Raw genomic sequence first — 24,075 nt, 5'->3', positions numbered from 1 at the left:
ACATCCAATAACGCTGGAACATCGGTTCGTAACAGGCGGTTGTCCCGGACCTACGTACACGTATATATCGTCAGATAGTGAACAATCGGGTGGACAGGGGGAGAGCCGATACGCGTTTAAGTGGCGCGGCGGCGGGATCCGTGATTCCAGCAGAAGCTACAACCACGTGTAACGCGTGGTGACGGTCCGCGGGGCCTGGCGTTCATGCATAAAACATGAGCGCGCGCCGCTGCCCTGTGCCTCGAATCGGAATTATTTACCGTGGTTAGCCGGACTCGGCTGGAATTACTGCGTGGCCGTGTCTCGTCGCGGAATCGTCGAAACGTGTGCGTCCCACGAACTCGAAGACACGAGGCACGTGTACGAGGCTCGCGATGATCCAGAGATACACGGGAGGGCGGTACAGCGGAGAGTGAAGTTGTGAAGTTTGCTCAAGTGCTTCGTTGTTGATCGAGAGATGATAAAATTATCTGAAAATTTCGTATCTGTATCTATGTATATATATATATATATACAGGGTGGTTTCGAAGTGAGTGGTTTCGCTACCTTAATTAAAAAAATTTTGCCCAATATGAATGGTATCCGAAACGCTGATAACTGGTAAGAATATTTTTTCAACGACTTTTCAAGGTCATTTTTTTCGTATAACTGTATATATATATATATATATATATATATATATATATATGTATGTAACTGTGTATATATATATATATATGTAATACTAATTGTAATATTATGTAATAATACTATGTAACTGTAATACTATGTAATATATGTAATACTGTGTATATATATATACTAATATATATTATATACTAATACTATATAATATATACTAATATATATATATATATATATATATATATATATTATTATGTCGCATAGCTGATGAAAAAGTCAGCTATATGTGCAGATATATGTATATAAAGAACATGACCTTGAAGATTTAAGTTTTACGTATAACTTACCTCTAAAATTAAATTTTTTTTCAAATTTTCAAATTTGAATTTTTCTTTTTAAATTTAATTGGTTTCTTTTTTTATTTTGGGATCTACACTCCGATGATTTACAATGATTTGCAAGAGGACGTTTCTTCATATTTAACAATTAAGTGAAAAAAGATTCATAAAATGAAATATAATAATTTATTATATTTTCGTACAATTTATCGAATTGAATGAATCTTAAATTTTATATTAAATTCATTCTCTTTTTTTCTAACTTCAAACTCTATCCATTGATTCAATAATTTGCAACGAATTCGAAGTTTCTTGAAAAACGTTCTCAATTAAATGAGGAATCCCTTCTTTCAATCGTTGCGTGACATAAGATTGGTTTTCCAATTTTACTGAAAATGTAAAGTCAAAATTGTCAAAATTCGTAGATCCCAAACAAGAGAAAGGGAAACTTTTATTTTTCAAGAAACGCCCTTATTCCTAAGAAACCTTCGTATCTTTAAAACAATCTTCAAGAAACCTTCCTATCTTCAAAACATATCTTCAAGAAACCTTCGTACTTTCAAAACCAATCTTCAAGAAGGAAACGAAAAAGCCGATTCCTTAGCCAGAGAAGCAACGACAGACCGAACAAAAGAAGCCAACATCCCAATCCCAAACTACCAAGACCTACTAGCTTCAACGACCAAAACAGAAAGAGAAGAATGGAGCAGAATTTGGACTACGACAAATAGAACCAAAATACACGACATAGCACACCATCTCTACTAAAAACTACCAAACAACAATATAAGCAGTAAAGAAAGGATAGCTATGACTAGACTTCGAATCGGACACTCTAAGATCACACATGGATACTTCCTAAGCAAAACAGAACCACCTTTCTGCAACACCAACAAATCACCACCTGCTACATGAATGCAGAAAATACCGAAATATAAGAAGTAAATACTGATTAAACCAAAACACCGCTCTAACCTGCCAGAAACAACAAAAAAACATTATCAATTATCCAACTTCTAGACCAGTTATGAAAAAATAATTCCAGCACGTCGCTAAAGACCTCGTAGTCGATGCGACTCTAAATTCCCATAAAAAAAAAAAAAAAAAAATCTTCAAGAAACCTTTGTACCTTCAAAACAAATCTTCAGGAAACCTTCGTACCTTCAACAGAAATCTTCAAGAAACCTTCGTACCTTCAAAGAAACGTTAGAAAAAAAAAATGATCCTCGTGAACGACGCATTACAAGGACGCGGAATTTCGTCGCGATCGCTCGTTGTCGAACATTCGTCACTTCCGCGATGTGTACAAAGAGGATCGGCAACGATCGATCTTCGTCCACCGACGAGATAGATAGATAGATAGAGAGAGAGAGAGAGAGAGAGCACAGCAGCTTGTAATGATAAATCAGTCGCTCAATAACACGACGCTGATAACGTGTACCACGAGCGTTTTACGCGGCGCTCGCGATCGATCGATCGATCGATCGATCGCCTTCAGTGCGTAATGGAACGTGCGCGCATTATCGTGCCGGACGCTGGTATTACGCTGTTATCTGTCGCCGGCGCGTTGCTCCTTTTGTTGGCGTGTCGCGGCCGCCACGACAGTTTATGGCCAATTTCGATTCTCCCTTCTTTCAGCTGGCGCGTTTGCATCGTGGGAGAGAGCGCGGTGACACGGCAGGAAGGCAATTTCATTATGGGAGATCGACTATCGTCTCTCCTTCTGACTCATTAACGGATAACCAATCGTTTCACTGTCACTGTGTTCGTTAACTGTGTCAAACGCCATCTGATTAACGATTTATAATTAATACAGGATATTAAAATCACGATTGCCGATTTCTATAGTAATAATCGGAAGTGATTGAATTTTTGATGATCAGTAATTTGGTAATCGTTGGAGATGGTTGTATCGTTTACTTCTGCGTATATTTTGTTGAAACTGTTGTTATTTTATTTCATTGTTACTATTTCTATTTTATTATTACGATAGAGTTGTCGTTACTGATTTTATCATCGTGAAACTGTTATTACTAATCCGGGGTTTTTTGTCAAAGGACATCTCTTTATTTTTACAAAATTACTCTAAAACGTTCGAATATTAAATTAAACAAGTTACTCGCAGTTTAACAAAAAATATTAACGCGCTGAACTGTCAATGAACTGTGACTCGAAAATATCAGGAAAAAGATATTTTCCTCGTAATTAATATTGATCTCTGTTCGGCTAAAAACATAATTGTTTCATTGAAAATTTGCAACGTCGCATTGGGATCCTTCTGTTGAGTCGCGAAGAACGAATATAAACGTGGACCTGGAATTATTTGCAATGAAAGTTTTGAAAGGGGACGGACATGATTTCGGAGTGAGAGAAAATATTAAGTAAAGAGTTTCACACGTGCAGTTTCTCGATGGACAAGTGAGCGAAGAAGAGTTTTTCACCTACGTTTTTCGCCGTTGCGTTACGTTCCTCCGCTCTTATTATTTTTCAACGTGACGGCGTGTGTTGAGAAACGGAGAGCGAAACCTGATAAAGAAATATTACACGTAAGCCACCGTAAAGCCAGCGCGCGAATTTACAGGCCGCTGTGGCGTATTGCTTTCTTTATTAAGAATTTCAAGCACGGAGATTGGATATTATCACGCCTCGTCGCGATCCTTACCGATTTATTATGTTAGATTGTCGCATACGACCAGTTATCACACGCACGAGCGAAAATTTTTATTTTGTAGTATCTGACAACCTTACCACGGATTTTGTTTCTGTTACAGCGACATTTGAGAAAACAAACTTTGCGGAGAAACTCGATTTGCAAAAGGGTTATTTTCGAATTAATTTACAGCAAAGAAACGAGTATGATCTACCAAAAAAAATTGATTTATAGTGCAGAAGGGTGAATATCATCAACAAAAGGGTTAGTTTACAATGCAAAAAAAGTTTACAGTGCAAAAAGGGTCAACTTATAGTTAATTTACTGCGAAAGGCTCAATTTACAATTAATTCATAGCAAAAGGAAGAATATAATCTGCAAAAGGGTAAATATGACCTAAAAAAAGGTTAATTTACAGTGAAAAAGGGTCAACTTACAGTTAATTTACAGCGAAAGGGTTAATTAATAACTAATTTATAATGAAAGGGTGAATATGACCTACAAAAGGATTAGTTTACAATGCAAAAAAGTTTACAGTGCAAAAAGGTTAATTAACTTACAATTAATTTGTTGCGAAAGGATTAATTTACAATTGATTTACAGCAAAAGGGTGAATATAACCTATAAATAGTTAGTTCACAGTGAAAAAGAATTAGTTTACAGTACAAAAGGATTGATTTACAGCAAAAGAGAGAGTATAACCTACAAAAGTGTTAATTTACAGTTGATTTACTGCAGAAGGGTTAATTTACAATTAATTTACAGCAAAAAGTTGAATGTGACATGCAAAGGGGTTAATTTACAATTAATTTACAGCAAAATGGTGAATATGACCTACAAAAGGATTAGTTTACAATGCAAAAAAAGTTTACAGTGCAAAAAGGTTAATTAACTTACAATTAATTTGTTGCGAAAGGATTAATTTACAATTGATTTACAGCAAAAGGGTGAATATAACCTATAAATAGTTAGTTCACAGTGAAAAAGAATTAGTTTACAGTACAAAAGGATTGATTTACAGCAAAAGAGAGAATATAACCTACAAAAGTGTTAATTTACAGTTGATTTACTGCAGAAGGGTTAATTTACAATTAATTTACAGCAAAAAGTTGGATGTGACATGCAAAGGGGTTAATTTACAATTAATTTACAGCAAAATGGTGAATATCACCTACAAAAGGGGTAGTTTACAATGCAAAAAAAGTTTACAGTGCAAAAAGGTTAATTAACTTACAATTAATTTGTTGCGAAAGGATTAATTTACAATTGATTTACAGCAAAAGGGTGAATATATCCTACAAATAGTTAGTTTACAATAAAAAAGAATTAGTTTACAGTACAAAAGGGTTGATTTAGAGCAAAAGAGTGAATATAGCCTGCAAAAGTATTAATTTACAGTTAATTTACTGCAGAAGGGTTAATTTACAATTAATTTACAGCAAAAGGTTGGACGTGGCATGCAAAGGTGTTAATTTAGAATTAATTTACAGCAAAAGGGTAAATATGAGCTACAAAAGGGTTAGTTCACAATGAACAAAAAGAATTAGTTTACAGTGCAAAAGTGTTGATTTACAGGGAAAGAGTGAATATAACCTGCAAAAGTATTAATTTACAGTTGATTTACTGCAAAAGGGTCAATGTACAATTAATTTGCAGCAAAAGGGTGAATACAACCTGAGAAAGGATTAGTTTACAATTCAAATGGTTGACTGTGAACTGCAAAAGAATTGATTTATAATGGGTGAATATGACCTACAAATAATTAGTTCACAATGAAAAAGAATTAGTTTATTGTGCAAAAGGGTTAATTTACAGTTAATTTACAGCAAAAAGGTGAAAATGACCTGAAAAATCTTCAACACTTTGGAGGGATCGAGAGCCTCCAATTAAAAAGAAAGAACGTTGTGTCTGATCGTTGCTTCTTAATAAAAAAAAACCGTGTGTCCCTAATAACTCTGCTTTTTATATATATATTCATATATAAAAGCAACAGGGTCCGCACTCGGTTCGTGGGTTTCGATGATTTCACCGGCGTAAGAACCAGACCAGATCTCCAGAGGGCTTACAGGTTTAACAGCGGTTTCGAGATCTACCGGGTCTCTCAGGATCTCCGAAGGCCCCTCGAGGATCAGTAGGTTCTTCGCGGTCTTCGAGAATTGCAGCATCTCCGAGGTGTTAGGGTTCTCCGAGGTCTTCGGGGCGTAAAGGGTTTCTGAAGTTTCTGTGGTCTTTAGCAGTCCCCACTCCCCCAGAGTCCTCGGAATCCGCGAGCCTTGAAATACTTCACGGCGAAAGAGCTTGTTACGTTCGATGCTGCACGTGTACTACGTGAAATATTCGAGTTGAAGGAATATTCGGAATATCTGGTCGCTGTTTACTTTCATTAGTCAGATCGATGAACTGTAACAACGATGGTAATAATAGTAATTGATGACTGGCAGTACGTGTTAACGATACTCTGTATCGGATGTAATATTTCATTAATCAGGTCGACGATGATTAATAATAATAATCGACAACTGGCAACGTTTCTCGCGGACGTAATTTCAGAAATGCCAAAATTCTCGAAAATGTTGCATACAGCGTGTATTCGAAAATTTACAAAATATTTTTTATTTGATTATTCTAGGGAACCTGTTCTAAGCAGAGAGCCATTTTATCTTCTTTTAAAATGTTAATAACATTGTAATATTAATATAAATATCGAATTATTATTAATACTATTTTTTAAATCTTTAATATTTTTTTTAAATCTGTTATAGCTCGACAATCTTGAAGAAGAAATTCTAATAGAATCATTTTACATTTCAAATATTGGTAATATTATAGTATTAATATTGACATTATGTTATCGTTGTTAATATCATTATTGATATTTATTGTTTAAAATTTCATATTCGTCAATTTCGAAAAAACAAATTCTTAATAGGTTCATTTTAGTGTGTACATGTAACATAAGGATTATCATTAATATTATTCAAACAAAATTTTGCTAAAGAACAAATTCATTTAATATTACAATATTAATTATCGTTAATAATATATAACGAGTGCTGTATCTTGAATATCTTATATAGTTTTTATGTTTCTTTGCACCATAAAATTTCCTGCAAATATACGAAAATCCACGTACAATTAATTACCAAGAAAATTCATCGCTGATTACAGATTTACCGCTAATAACGGATTCAGTGTCAACGAAATCGACGACGGCGGCAAAGCGATCGGTACCGACGGACGCGCCGATGTTGAACTACATATTCGATGCGCACAGCACGCTGAACAAGCATCAACATCATCACGATCATCGGTGGGGCCCTCATTTCGAGGGCGAGAGCAAGAACATGACCGTGCAGGCTGGCGGCAGCGCCATACTCGACTGCAGGATATCCCTGCTACAGGATAAAACCGTGAGTGTCTTCTCATTCGTATCTTTATCGACTGTTGCCTGTTCGAAATTGTCTAGAAAGTTTTTCTTTTTTCTGCAAAATTTTGAGACGTATCTTAATCAAAATTACTGATGAATCTATAAGGAAACTAATTGTAATAGTTTTATTGTTAGTTGAAGTTTTATCGACTGTTGCCTGTTCGAAACTGTCTAGAAAGTTTTTCTTTTTTCTGCAAAATTTTGAGACGTATCTTAATCAAAATTATTGATGAATCTATAAGGAAACTAATTGTAATAGTTTTATTGTTAGTTGAAGTTTTAGTAATATTAATATTTAATATTTTATTAATATTTAACATTAATATAGTATTGTATTAATATTTAATATTTAGTATTATATTAATAGTATTACATTACATCACATTATATTACATTAATATAATATTGTATTAATATTTAATATTTATATTAAAGTAAGTAACGTAATATTTAATATTATATTATATTAATATTACATTATATTACATTACATTACATTGATATAATATTGTATTAATATTAAAGTAATATTTAATATTATATTAATATTACATTACATTACATTATACTACATTAATATAATATTGTATTAATATTTAATATTTAATATTAAATATTATATTATATTAATATTACATTACATTACATTATATTACATTAGTATAATATTGTATTAATATTAAAGTAATATTTAATATTCTATTAATATTACATTACATTACATTACATTAATATAATATTGTATTAATATTAAAGTAATATTTAATATTATATTAATATTATATTACATTACATTATACTATATTAATATAATTAATTAATATTTAATATTTTATACATTAATATTATTATTTAATAAAATATTAATATTTAATTAATATTAAAGTTTAGTTATATAATAGTTTAATTAGAAAGGTGCGGACGAACCATTAAAAATGTATTTTAATTAGGAAATTGAATTTTTTAATAATTTTTGTAACATTATTAGTTGTATGTAATGGCAGATCATGACAATTGATTGTTTCTGTCTTTTAATAAATAAATAAATTGCAGAAACTACAATAAGGACATTATAATTATAATTATACTTTGATCTCCAAATTTTGAAACTTAGTAAATATTTTTTTACTAATATTTGAAACTTAGTAAATATTTTTTACTAACAGAAGAAGCTGTTATTTCTTTTAAACCTTGACGTGATCTATTTTTGATTGCTGGTATGAAAACAATAACTTTATATATATATATATATTAATTATAAAAAATTTTAGAAAGAACTAAAATGATCTTTAAATTAATATTATATTATAATTTTATAATATTATAAATAATAAAATTAAATTAAAAATGAAACTTAAAATAAATATCTTAATGACAAAATATTTATGAATTTTTAATAAATTTAAATTAAAAATTGTGAATTTACGACGAATTTAAAAAAAAAAGTTCACAAAAATGCTCACAATATTCGCGTAATATGCAAAAGTATGTATACAAAATATTCAAAGAAAAAAAGAGTAATAATTATAATAATAATATATAGTTATATTCGTGAAAAATCTCAAAATGCAAATATCTATCGAGATGTAATATCCTCAAAGACCCAAACAGAGTCGATTTATAACACGTTCCTCGTTTCCTTTTTTTTTTGCACGTTTGACGCTCGATCGCGAGACATTGAAAAATTCTCATACGAAACGAAAGCGTCTCGGTTAACCACGGCAAACAATAGCCTGGCCGCTTTGAGTCGACCGTGAACCAAAATGGCTACTGAAACAACACAAGCGAACGCAGCGCCACGCACAGAGGCAACACGAGACAAAAACACGCAAAGTATGTACAGGTCGTGGGAAATTTATGGTAATGCATGGAGATCGCATGCAGATGTATGGAGAACACTTTATAATATGCAAAAGTGGGCGAAAGCTCCTGTACATTCCCACTTGGACAAGCGATGTCTCCCTTCGTGCATCTTCGCATGAACTCTCCTTGCGTTTTCCACATCCTTTGCGACGTTTTTGCATATGTCTCGCGCAGTTTGATAGTCGGCGCCTCGCGATACTTTCGTACAGCAGAGTTTGCCCTCTCGCAGGAAATTAGAAGGTCGATAGAAGTCACGACTGGTTCATCTCCGCGAGGACGATCTGTTCTAATTAATTTCTTCGCGCTCGACGGGAAGTCGTGACAACAAGACGCGTCCGTTTGCCGGAGTAATCACGTCGTTCGAATTAATTCAATATCCCGCGTGATTACACGTGTCTCGGCCAGGTTGGGCTACGAATTGCTCTCGCAGAGGCAGTTCGCGTTTTATATTCGCTGAACTCTGGTACGAACTGAAGACACAAAATACGTGACTTAAGTTGGTCAATATAAAACAATTAATATAGAGTAAATAATATTTATATATAATATTTGTATATAATAAATATTTATATATAATATTTGTATATCATAAATATTTACATATAATATTTGTATATAATAAATATTTACATATGATATTTGTATATAATAAATATTTACATATGATATTTGTATATAATAAATATTTACATATGATATTTGTATATAATAAATATTTACATATAATATTTGTATATAATAAATATTTACATTTAATATTTATATATAATATTTGTATATAATAAATATTTACATATAATATTTGTATATAATAAATATTTACATATAATATTTATATATAATAAAAACTGATTGAAAGTATTAATGTGTAGATAAAAATGTCTATTGAAGCAATAGTAAATTCGCGCAGCTATTTACGAAACTTTTACAATGATAATTCCAATAGTTACTACGTAAGTAATAGTTATTTTTCACACGCAATTGCCACTTCGATTGTCCCATCAAAGATAGTTTTGCAATGGGTATTAAAATTGAGAGAATTTTAGAAAATACAGTCTGTTATTAATACTTTTGTTCAATTATAATCTATCGTATCGCTGAACAACTAACTACAGATTTCGTATAGTAAATTCTTTCGTGCAAAATTTGTGAATAGAATTACAAAAGATTGATATATTTAAGTAGGTATTACAGTGGACGGTACATTTTAAATGTTTTGTACATATTTTTATATGTTACGTTAGATTGGATTTTTCAATTTTACATACTTATTATAATGTATCCTACGTGCATTAATTTCCGGATAGAAGAATGTGAAATAGCAGAAATATTAATGGTTCTATTAATATAATAGTAAAAACGATCCTAATGATATATCCTCAATAAAATACACACAATATTAATTAGAAGAATTTTATACAATATAACTTTAATCTTAATTCTATATGCATGTAATATCAATTATTATATTATTTAGTAATTTATATTATATCATCAATTATTCTATTCATTTTATATTAATTTCACATACCTAGTAAAAGAAACCACTTTCAAAACAACTGATTACTTGAGAGAATTTTCAGTCGTTGGCTCGATAAAAGGCAGAGAGCGAGAGTCATAGTCAGCCCTTCGTTAGTTTCTTCTGCGAGAGTCAGCTGAAAATGTTGCAAACGTTGCAACATAATACTCAGATGGAGGAAATGTTGCAAACGAGAAACACGCTGATGGTAAAAAGTAATGCGCTGCTGAAAATGATGCACCTAGTGCGCGAAACATATGCTCGCGTATATAGAATGCCAGTATTTTCATTAAAATTAAGCAACAGTATCGCTTGAATCTTCATGCTAGATTTTTGCCCAAGTAACATGATTCGCATCTGTATAATATTTTTATTAGCAATTTTAGAAATGTCAGATATTATTAATTGACCTTGTCGTTTTTTTTTTAACAATTCAAAATTAATCAATGCCTTTTGAAATATATAATTTAGATACTTTTCTAATTCACATGGTTCGTGTAAAATATATAGTAAAAATTGTAGTTTAGCACTATGCTAATTTAAAAATTATTGTTATTATTATTTTATATATATATATGTATATATATAAAGAGAGAGATGTATAATAGTTTGAACAAATTGTATCTTTTTTTGGAGGGAGGAAGGGTCAAAATTAATAGAATATCTTACATTAGGAAAAACACATGAATGGTTAAAGAACTACATTTTCACAATCATATTTTTACGATTTTAAACAACTTATAATCACAGTTACATAATAATAAATAATAATAATTATATAATAGTAACAATAATAAAAGAATGCACGAAAATGATAATTTTATATAAATCTGCAACTTAATGTAATATAATAATTTATTATTTGAATTAATAATAATATAATTTGTTCCAGTTATAAATCTGTATAAAATTATATAGTTGCATATATATAATAATAACAAAAAAATATATGTATATAATAATATAATAATAATAATTAATATAGTATAATAATATAATATATATAATAATATAGTAATATAGTATAGTAATATAATATAGTAATAATATAATATATATAATAATAGCATATATATTATATATATTATATATATTATATATATTATATGTATTATATATATTATAATATATATAATAATAGCATATATATAATAATAATAACAATAGTTGCATATATATTATGATAACAAAAATAATTTTTTTAATCCTTGCAGTTTCATACAAATCTACAACTAGAACGAATCATACTACTTTAATGTAACCATTTATTATTTGAACGTAATATAATTTATTCTACTCACAAATCTACATAAAATTCTTATTTTTACGCGCTTGTACGAAATAACAATAATCCGGCACTTGGACATTTCCAATTAATTCCGCAGTTCCGTAAAACGACTGGCTCCCCAATTATCTCGAAATCTTCCTACGGGCCGATGATGACGTAACTGCTATACAAGCGAATATACACGCGTGTCGTCAGTTGCAAACGAACGGCCCCGATAATTTCAAGACCTATGTCAGACATACACAGAACGACGACATAGCGGGAAGAATATCTTTTCAAGCGAATTTAGCGAAGCTGCATTGAAACAGGGAAACGACGGCGACTAACTCCATGGAAACTCGTCCCGGCCAGTAGTTATATCCTAAAAGCATCGCACTTGGTTGGAACACGGTCGAGCTCGCTTCACCGTAATATTAGGCTATTAATGCCGTTACCGTTTGCTAGCTGTTGCTAACGACGGTGTCTGCTAACGCGATTATCCGTGCATGATTATCTTGAAAGTGCATAACTCGGCTAAGAACGATATTTATTACGCTGCACGATGTTTGGGAGTCGTTGTTTGAGCAATTTCGCCGCCCGGTGTGTGTTTGTCATCTCACGTGTGCTCTTCATCATCAAATCCAATAGTTAACGATACCCGCGCGCGTATTTAGATCATTTGGAGGAAATATTAATAATATAGTTCTAATATATCCCTATAATATATAATATAATTATAATATAATATACATAATGTATAATATATAAAATAATTACAATATAATATACATAATGTATAATATATTATATAATTATAATATAATATGTAATATAATTCGCGTATTTAGATCATTTGGAGAATTATATTAATAATATAATTCTTATATATCCCTGTAATATAATATACATAATATATAAAATAATTATAATATAATATACATAATATATGATATATAATATAACTATAATGTAATATAAATAATATATAATATAATTATAATATAATATGTAATATAATTCCTCTAGGATAAAGAAACATGATTTTTAGAAGAATCAATTTTTCAGAGAATGAAAGATAAAATTTTTAAAAGAACAATATATACTTAATAAATTTGTTTCACTTGCTGGATATTTTATAGGCGCGTTTGTTATTTATTTTTATGCAGTTTGTGCAAAATTGAAAAGTTGTGCCCAGAAAAAGAATCCGTTGCAAAATAAGATAAATTGAATCGAGATAATACTTGTGTATGTGTGGAACTGACTGATTAAAATAAAATAATATTTCTCTCTTAGCTGGGAAACTTTCCAAGAATACTGCAGCCCCTGATTATTGAATTAGGTCACTCGCAAGTTTCAAAGTTTTTAATTGAAAATTGAAGGAACTTCAATTATAAGTTTCAGTGACTATTAAAGTAAAATAATTATTATACGTGACATACATTGTCATTTATTACTGCTGAATATGTATTTTACCGTGAAGGCAAGTTCACTCTTAAACCCTAAACGTAGATTAGTTAATTTAATTTTAAACAAATGAATATAATATATGTAATATAATAGTATAAATTAATATATATATATAATATAATATAGTATAAATTAATAAATGTTACAATATTACAAAATTAATTAATAAATATTACAATATAGTATAAATTAGTATAAAAATATAAAGTTTCTGCGTAGTTTCAAATATGAATACATATATACACTTGCATACAAGATGACTGAAACATTGAAATCACTTATTGATGTTACTCGTAGCTAAATGTAATGGTTTCATCCTCCTCACTATCGAGTGAACTTTTTAATTATTCTTTATAATTAACGATCGAATGCTTTACGCCAAAGTATTAGCACAGTATCATTTGTTTTACTATTATTTTGCATTGTGAGAAGAAAAATCGAAACGATGCACATAATGAAAAAGTGGAAGGTTATCAACTAACAAAATTCATTATCAAATCGCACTTCAGACAGACCTCGATTCTATTTATTTATTCGTTCGTTCTTCGATCATTTTCTTTGTTACTTGTTTGTCGCGACGACAAATTAAAGTCGTCGAAATCCTCATTGAACACCTTGCGCTGCCCAACTGGTTCGCGAACCATAACGAGCGACCGAACCTTATGCAATAAATCGTCGCTTTCTGTTTCTCTCGAACTCGTTGGTACGATATCACTGGATCAAAATTATTAAGAAGTAACAAACTTATCATTTGTTTTACCTGGGTTACGTTTGAAACTGAGAAAATGTTGCAATTTTCGGACGAAAGATTCTCGACGTGCGTGACACGTCACTTCAGCGCAAGAGGTTGAAGAAAAGAAAAAAAAAAGAGGAATTCAACGACGAACAAACGTCACGCGTCGGTGAGAATTTCCTGTCGAGTCTGTTTCGCATATTTCAGCCGGGAGAAAGACGATCGGAAGGAGAGCAATCGATCACGGATCGGTACGGGATCGGATGCGATCGCGCGCATCGTTGATAGCTGTCCATGCGCGGCAATCGACGTTGAACGGATAATAGCGGAGCTTGATATCCATGTCGAAGATGTACGATACCGCGCGCACTTAATGGGAATGCCGGGAAACACTATCCAATTCCAGTTACGTGGATAAACTGCGGATTTCGAGTCCTTGTTTATCGTGGCCGTTTACGGGCTCGAAGCCGTAACGAGCAATCGGACGGCGTCTTCCTTTCCAGTTTTCTGTTTAATCAGTTTAATGAGCATCCGTTTCCTACGTTACGTAAAGTAGTAATTGTAAAAGAGTGTAACTGGCAACGATAATTGGAATGACCTTTATTGAAATGGCACAGTGTGATTTGACAGAGATGTCGATGATGAGCGTTCGAAAACTTTTCTTGGGAAATTTTGTTAAATTACATTGTTGTAATTTGACCAAAGACTTTCATGAGATATGTTTGTTTAAAAGTTTGAGAATTTTTTTCTCAGTTGAGTGGGCAAACAGATATTTCTCATTCGTGAGAAAGTTAAACATACAAAATTGCATACAATATGAAAAGCTATATAAACTATTAGTACAATATATTATAAATATAGATATATATTAAATACAGTATTAGTACAAATATACACTATACGAATATAAAATATAGAATATACAAACAGACAATATACAAATATACAAATATATAAATATACAATATATACAGTATGCAAATATACAATATTAGTACAATATATATTAAATATGTTGTAAATTATAAATATTTTATATATTATTTAATATATTACAAATACAGAATTGCATACGATATGAAAAACTATATAAAATATGAGTACAATATATATTAAATATATACAGTATTAATACAAATATATAAATATAAAATATACAAATATACAAATATACAATATACAATATACAATATATATAGTATGATACAAATGTACAATATTAGTACAATATATATTAAATATATTATAAATTATAAATATTTTATATGTTATTTAATATATTACAAATACAGAATTGCACACGATATGAAAGACTATATAAAATATTAGTACAATATATATTAAATATATACAGTATTAGTACAAATATATAAATATAAAATATACAAATATAAAATATACAAATATACAAATATACAAATATACAATATACAATATATACAGTATTATTCACATGTACATTATTAGTACAATATATATTAAATATATTATAAATTATAAATATTTTATATATTATTTAATATATTACAAATATTTTGTATATTATTTAATTTATTTAATAGATTATAAATACTTTATATAATATATCATATATTAATATAATATTAAACATAATATTTGCTATATAAATATATAATTAAGCATAACAATAATTTTTTGCATATGTGGTTTTTTTTGCAAATTTCAAAATCACTCTTACCATTTTAAATGAAACCATATACTTTTTACTAATCAATACGACCCGACATATTCTTTAGAGAAAGAAATATATTATATATTAGTCTAAATGATATTAGTTTCGGTGATATTACAATCTGAATCCTGTAGAAATTGAACGTTCTGTTTTCCTACGTCGAATTTGCGAAAAGAAAATTCCAAATGACACTTTGTCGTTGCTCTAATCGAATCACCGATTTATGAAATTGCTGCTATTTGAGAGATTTAGTTGCAAACTGACGAGTTCATTCGAATGAAAATTACGATAATCTGCCGACAGGTGTCATGGGTACGTAGACAGGACAACGGGGAAAAGGTGAATCTGCTCACGGTGGAGCATCAGACGTACATCGGTGATCCGAGGTACACGGTGAAGTTCCAATACCCGGATAATTGGCGTCTGCAAATCGAGCCGGTGAACAGTAGCGACGAGGGTCAGTACGAGTGCCAAGTCAGCACTCATCCGCCCAAGTATATTCACGTGAATCTTCACATCAACGGTAAGCACTGAGATAATTACGATCGGGTCTAGAGCACCCGATGAAAGCTAAACTGTCGCGTTACGTAAGCTATACACTCTCGCTCGAGGGCTTTGCGACAAGTGTGCTCGTAATCGTCTATTCTAACCTTGGTCTAAGCTCTCTGTTACGTACGTAGCTCTGTAAAAATGCTGATTTGTTTCATGAATGAACGAATTATTCGAATCGAGATATTTATTTCAGCATTGGAGATATAAATATTTTGTACAGTAAGGGATAAAATAATTTTTTTACATACTCAATATGTTTTATCTCGTTTTATTAGGTCAGGTTTAAATTAGGTTTGGCATATTAACCCTTTGAGTGTTTTATTCTATTAGTGTTTGAAATAATTTATTAAGGAGGATAGTGTATATATAGTGTTGAATAAATATATCAACGGGAATTTGTTTAAAGAGACTTGTTGAGTCTTAATTTGTTACAATCGTTTGATGTTAATCATTATTGCAATCGTCTGTTTGTTACAGTCATTAGATATTGAACTTTCGATTTCATAGCTTTTATATTTTTAATTTTAGATAATAGCTTTAATTTTAATAGCCTTAAAGGGTTTCTGACTCAACAAAGAAAACCTCTGCTGTTTGGACGTTAATATATTAATATTATATATTAATTATTAACTAACATTGTATACTATAACATATAATATATTAACAGAATTGTGAAATAGATGTACTGGTCAAAATTATTGGATTGGATAGATGGTCAAAAATTATTAGATTTATATTATTGTATTTTATATTTGTATACTATATTCATATTCCATATTCTACAATGTTAATATGTCAACAATTCTATTATAAAATATAACCAGTAACTAAAAAATGTACTATTTACAATGAGTGCTGACTATCAGATACGTTGTTGGAAGAAAATTGCACGTATCAAAAAATTATTAAATTATTTAATGTAAATAACTGAAATTGTACATGAAAATAATATATTTATAATATAATATAATATATTTATAATATAATATAATATATATTATAATATATTATAATATAATAATATATAATATATTTATAATATAATAATATATATAATATATTTATAATATAATATATATTATAATATATTTATAATATAATATATATATTATAATATATTTATAATATAATATATATATTATAATATATTTATAATATAATATATATTGTAATATAATAATATATAATATATTAATAACAATTGCATTAATAATACTAATATAAATAATATATGACATTTAATAACATTCTGATCACTATCAGTGGTGATGTTTAATACTTTAGTGATTCATCTGTCTCTAAAAAAAATTAATTGTTTTCTCGATAACTGCATCTTCCATTTTTCCAACTGCAACAAATGATACAACACGAAACGAGTATCTTTCTTAGAAATCACATTCTTTAGTAAATCCAACAATTAAATAACACGCTCATTCTTTCTCGTTTCTCTTCCCTCCATTTCCAAAGGATCGGACGAAACAAAAGTCAGATTATCGACGAAACTTGCCCACGGCTCCTTCCGTTCTACATTCATTCCTCCGCCACGTGCACAACGAGCAATACATATTTGCTCTGTCAACTTCGTTAACTTTGTTTGCCAGTCTGTTTACACAGATTTATTTCTGCTTCGCGCGTTAACGACGCTCATTATCGACTCTTTCCTCTCTGTACTATATGCGCGAAAAAAATGCGGGAAAAAAAAGAGAAGGAACGTTCGATCTTTTTTTTTTTTTTTTTTTTTTAGTATTCGTCGAAACACGCGCACGTCCAGTGATCGAATAGAAGTGAAACGATAACAACGGAGCGCGGCTAAATTGCGGAAAAACGAACGATTGTATCGTGATATGATTGTCGGATTGTTTGAGAGAAGGAAGAGGTGAAAGGGGTGAGTTAAGTGGCCGCCAGGGGACGGGATGGCGAAATTGCCTAGATCTCGTGAACGAATCGTTCGTTCGAGACTTAAGTGGGGGATTTCAATTTTGGGTTTAACCTCCGTTATCCTCCGCTGTGTCGTGCTTTTTTTTCCCCCTGGATAGTTGCAGATTGCTTTTTTTCCAGAGATTAGTGATATTAACGAGATACACGAGACACATCGACTGAGACAAATAACGCGTTAACTCTTAAATGGATTTTCAGTCTTGATTCAGGACCTTCATTGTCTTCGCTGTCGTTCAATTTTTAAAAAGTTACGTATCGCTTTTTTAGAGATTATTACATATTTAATTATATAATTTAAATTATTAAATAATTTATATATATAAATGTAAATATATTACTAAATAATTTATATATATAAATATAAATATATATATATAATAAATTATTTAGTAACTTACTATTTATATTACTAAATATAAATTATTTAATTATATATATATATAATTAACGCGATTAAATCGCTTTTTCAGAACTTATTAATATTTAATAAAACATTTATGATAAATATACAACAAAGTTCTAAGTCTTAAGTTTATGGATTGTCAATTTTGTTTCAACCTTCTTATATTTTTCTCTTCAAGTTAAAAATTAGGAGATCTTGACATTCTTTATTAAAGTCATTTTTTATTAAAAAATTATTGACGAAGGATACTTACAGAATATAACAATTGCTTTGCAACGAAGTTAATATAAGTTGTTATTTAACGAAATGCTCCCTTACCTTAAAACGTAGACCCTCATTTCGAATTAAATTGACCCAGATCTTACGTAACTTATACTGCAATTAAATTCAGAGTTGAACAGTTTAAATTAATTATTCACCAGACTTTGCTTAATTACCACAGATATATTAGAATCGATTTAATTCTATTATTTCAGGTCCCTCCCTCTGTTTTAATGTTTTAAAAAGAAAAAATTTCACCCATCGTAATAACCAAATATCGATCTTATTGCAAAATCAACTCTGTTCAGGGTTATTCAGAGTTCTTGACGACATTTGTGAATGTCAAGGTCATTGGACGTTGTCTCCCTTTAATTATAAATTGTCTTAAATGACATTTTGTTTTTTTCTCTTCATAAATTGCTAATATTTACGAAATATTTAAGTTTTTCCAAAAATCTAGATAATACAGTAATAAGGAGAGAATAGGAATCTATAATTTCAAATTGATCTAATATTTAACTAGTAGACTAAAGAAATAGGATCTAAAGAAAGTTTTTTTTAACTATTTAATTCCTGTGAGAATAGATATATTACAATATATCTATTCTCACAGCAATTTGTAATTCCAAATTGATCCAATATTTCACTAATGGACTAAAGAGATAGATTCTAAAACAATCTTTATCTACTATATACTGTAATATTATGTACTCTAACAGGAATTTGTAATTTCAAATTAATCCAATATTTTACTAACCCTAAGAAACAGAATCTAAAAAGAAATTTGTATATATACTCTACTATATACTATAATGCTCTGTATACTATATTAGTATACTATAATGCTCTATATACTATGTTAGTATACTATAAAGCTCTATATTACTGTATTAGTATACTAAAGCTTTATATTATTATATTACTATATACTACAGTGCTCTATATACTATATTACTATATACTATATTATAATATACTCTATCTTGGATATTTTATAGAAATATTTTTGTACATTATATGCACTGATTGTTAGTGTACGTATTCGTAACTCGTAAATTTCCCATAAATCTCCATGAACTAAAGAAACACAGCGAAACGTCTTTAGAACAGCTTTATTTAGTACAGAAACCGCCATTTATAATTAAAGAGGTAAAATGGCAGCTTTCTTGAAAACATCAAAGAAATTGCCGCATGGTTTATTTATATCGCATTATGTTCCATCTCCTCCGGCACCGGAAACAGGTTGATTTAAATAATTAAAGCTGTCGGTGTTGCACCAAAGACAGTTTCAGGGGGAAAACTCAATTTTACCGTTGCTCCACCAACAACGACGGAATTCCAAGCTCGAGAGATTCCAGAGCTGAAACTGCTACGAACATCTTCGGTTAGACCCTCATCCGCCGGATGTCGGGACGAGCTAGTCATTCTATTAAAGGTGGAACTCCCGTGATCGAATTAATCAACGTGTCATTAGTAGACTGTGGATTCATATTTTTGTGAAAATTATTTAACACGTGAAGTCTAAGCAAACGTTTCTTTTATTGCATATTAAACACTGCGACAGATTTTATATGTTTTATATGTGTCTCACGTGAAGATTGTGAGGACTGTACTATACTATTTATTAGTATACTATTTATTATTAATTAAATTAAGTTTCTTATTAATTAAGTTTAGTTTCTTATTAATTGAATTATTAGTTTAGTGTATTATTAATTTAATTTAGTTTATTAAATTAAATTGGTTTTACATAGCAACCAATTTTATTGTCGAATTAATACTACAATGAATATGATCTATTAGAAGAATGATCTATTAGAAATGACTAACAGTTTGAAATGTATTATACCTTCGCGCCAGGAACAATTTCATAGTCCGTAAAATTTATCTTATTTCAATCTACTAGGTTTTCTTAATTTATTAAATTAGAATTAACTTTGCTTTAGTTTTTTTTAATTTATTAAATTGGAATTAATTTTAATTTAGCTCTTATTAATTTATTGAATTAGAATTAGTTTTTAATTATAATTTCTCAACTTCTGAGCAACGTTGCTCGTCATATATCGAATGATTCGCGCAACTATATCTTTATTTATTTTGATTGATGTTAGGAAACGATATTAAAAACAAATGGATGGATGATATTATAAATTAGAGAAAAAAAAAAAAACGAAATTGGAAGTAGAAGAGGCAGAAGATGAACGATGCGTTTCTTAGAATATTTCGTTGCAATTTTAATAATTAAACTACGGATGTTCGTGCAATTTTTTATGTTTCTGAGAAACTGGAATCCAGGTAGAAAATTGTCGCATAAAAAGCGTTATTATTATAACTGTTTCACCTTTATTTGCATCACAAATACGCGAAAAAATCCGTAGTCTAGTAATAATAGCGTGCACGCGTTTGAAAATTGCGATCGTTATTAATGAGAACGGGCAAAAAACGTGAGATATCTGTATTGACATTTTGATGGAAAATGTAGATGGTTGAATATCACGAGCGTGAGTTACAGACTGTTTATTATTCACGATACTCGGGAAGCCAGCTAGTTTAATGAATCGTTAACTATCATATCTAACTGTTCCCGATCGATTCCCATTATGAAAATTCATTAACATTTGATTAAATAACTAAATTCGAAGATACGACGTTTTACGTCCCTATATTTTTCGAAAAATTATTCCACGAAGAATGTTTCTACATTTTAGAAAAAATTACTCGAACCTCTAAAAAGAAAATACACTGTTCTACGTCTGTGAAATATCTGATAAAAATTATAAATTGTTCGTTTCGACCACTTTGACAGCTCTCACGTTAATTATTATCTTCGATATTGAGGTTGAATACTACAATACCTGTAGTAATTATATTTGCATATTGATATTTAACATTCTAACATCTAATATACATACATCAATATTTTGTTGTACATATTAATAGATATAAAATATTCTTTGCATCATTTTATCTAATTCTCGTGTCTTTCTGATCATTAACGACACCGTCTTTGTGAATAAATAATTTTAGAAGAATGATGTTAGAACAACAACAAAAAAAAAAAAGATAAATCTAATAACAAAAAAAAAATGATATTAGAAAAATACCTGATAAACATTACATCGAACGTCTCTGCAAACTGAAAGGGATCTTCCATTGATCTTTACTCTCAAAAAAAGAGAGAGAGATCCGTCCTTTTCGTTGAAACGTGCAAACCGTCACGTCGTCTCGCAAATTAAAAAGGGAAACTCCGGCACTCCCGATCGAGATTTTCTCGGATGACGACGGCAGGAGAATCGTTTAAATCGGACAACGAGAAGGTTGGAAACAAAGGAACGACGAAGGGAAAAGGGGGTGGAAAGAGCACTCAGGTATTCAGCGGCGAGATCGAGGAAATTGGCCACGGTTCCTCCTGCTACTTTCGCCGCCTACGGTGACACGAACCTCGCGTTGAAAATTCGTCCCGCGTCTTCTGAAGAGAGGGGAATATCGAAGACACAGACTGGAAAATGAAATGGGGAAAGGGAAAATTTCGTTCGACGCCGGTACACGGGGCCGCTTGCGAAATGCATGAGTTCCTGTGAACATACTTCGCACGAAAGTTCCACGATATTACGGTTTCATTAACTCGCCCCAACGACGAGGACTGAGAGTTTTTTTTTTTTTTTTTCTCATTCAGAGCGAAGATAATTTGGAATTTTAAAGTGAATAATTCCACAATTATGAAATCCTAAGATTATGATTTCTGCGAATCACAGCGATAAAAGGATATACAGTTATATACGTAATATACAATTATATACAGTGATATACAGTGATATACAGTTATATACGTAATATACAGTTATATACAGTAATATACAGTTATATACGTAATATACAGTAATATACAGTGATATATAGTTATATACAGTTATATACAGTGATATACAGTGATATACAGTGATATACAGTAATATACAGTGATATACAGTAATATACAGTTATATACGTAATATACAGTTATATACGTAATATACGTAATATACGTAATATACGTAATATACAGTTATATACAGTAATATACAGTGATATACAGTGATATACAGTTATATACGTAATATACAGTTATATACAGTGATATACAGTTATATAAAGTGATATACAGTTATATACAGTGATATACAGTGATATACAGTTATATACAGTTATATACAGTGATATACGTAATTACAGTTATATACGAATCACAGCGATAAAATGATATACGTACGTTATATACGTGCGTTATAAAAATATATTCGTATGTATTCACCTCGTACGTATGTATTTACATATAAATCAAACGAATAAAAATTTTTCGAGATTGGAAGGAAGATGGTCGATGTGCCATAAGTACTTCAGTTGTTCGATTTCGTAAAATCGTAAGGTCAAAGATTTCGTAAAATCGTAAGGTCAAAGTGGAGGAAGGAATAACAATGAGAAAATGTTGATCAAGTTTCTAAAAATCCCTGAAGTTCTATGATCACAATATTAACTTCTTGCGCAACATTTTCTCAGTTTTAAGTATATTTAAATGTTACCGAAACATAAGTCTATTACTTCTTAATAATTTCTATCCAGTGGTATCATGCCGACGTATTCAAAAGAAAAAGAGAGCGACGAATTATTGTATACGGTTCGGTCACTCGTTATGGTCCGCGAAATTCTAGGAAAATGGTTCGGCATTTCCTTTCCTGACTTCAGAATCAATGAAACCATCACAAACTATCTTTTCTCTTCATTCTCGTGATGCAAAATTTTTAAAACCTGATAAATTTTAATAAGAAGTTGGTAAATATGCGAATAAAATTGTTGCATCTGTATAATAACTTTTAATAGAACGAGTTCGGTACATTTCTACCGCGAGTTGAAATTGTTGAGTGAACTTCGATTTAATAACAAATATACTTCACTATCTCAACACATATTGATTTATTATACTCAATTTATATGGAAAAATGTGACGATTTTAGGTAAAGTAAATCGCTTCAAAATTGCAATATAGCCTAAACTCTTACGTAAATTACGTGAACAAAATGAAAGCAAAATTCGAGATAATGACATCGTTTGTCTTTGATTAATCAATTTTTATTTAGAAACATTAATCCTTCATAAATATTATTTATTAATCATATTCTCTTATATTTATAATAAATATTCTCTATTATATTATATTTATAATAATATTATATTATATTCTCTATTATATTATATTGTATTATATTATATTATATTATATTGTATTATATTATATTATATTATATTATATTATATTATATTATATTGTATTATATTATATTATATTATATTATATTATATTAT

The 24,075-nt window shown here is 30.0% G+C and overlaps 1 protein-coding gene across 1 annotated transcript in view; it reads left to right on the top strand.

Moving 5' to 3' along the window:
* Positions 1-557: 557 nt before the first annotated feature.
* Positions 558-24,075, top strand: part of LOC122536613 — a gene marked incomplete at its 3' end in the record, with an annotated part of 43,207 nt that continues 19,689 nt past the window's right edge. The window contains exons 1-3 of the mRNA XM_043669098.1: positions 558-600; positions 6,781-7,022; positions 15,885-16,104. Of these exons, the coding sequence (XP_043525033.1) occupies positions 576-600; positions 6,781-7,022; positions 15,885-16,104 (487 nt within the window). The remainder of the gene's footprint in view (positions 601-6,780; positions 7,023-15,884; positions 16,105-24,075) is intronic.

The sequence above is a fragment of the Frieseomelitta varia genome, unplaced genomic scaffold (genome assembly GCF_011392965.1).
Source record: "Frieseomelitta varia isolate USP_RPSP 00005682 unplaced genomic scaffold, Fvar_1.2 scaffold_854, whole genome shotgun sequence".
In the NCBI taxonomy this organism is placed as follows: domain Eukaryota; kingdom Metazoa; phylum Arthropoda; class Insecta; order Hymenoptera; family Apidae; genus Frieseomelitta; species Frieseomelitta varia.
The sequence above is the reverse complement of the archived record's forward strand: the minus strand, read 5'-3'. Positions and strand labels throughout refer to the sequence as shown.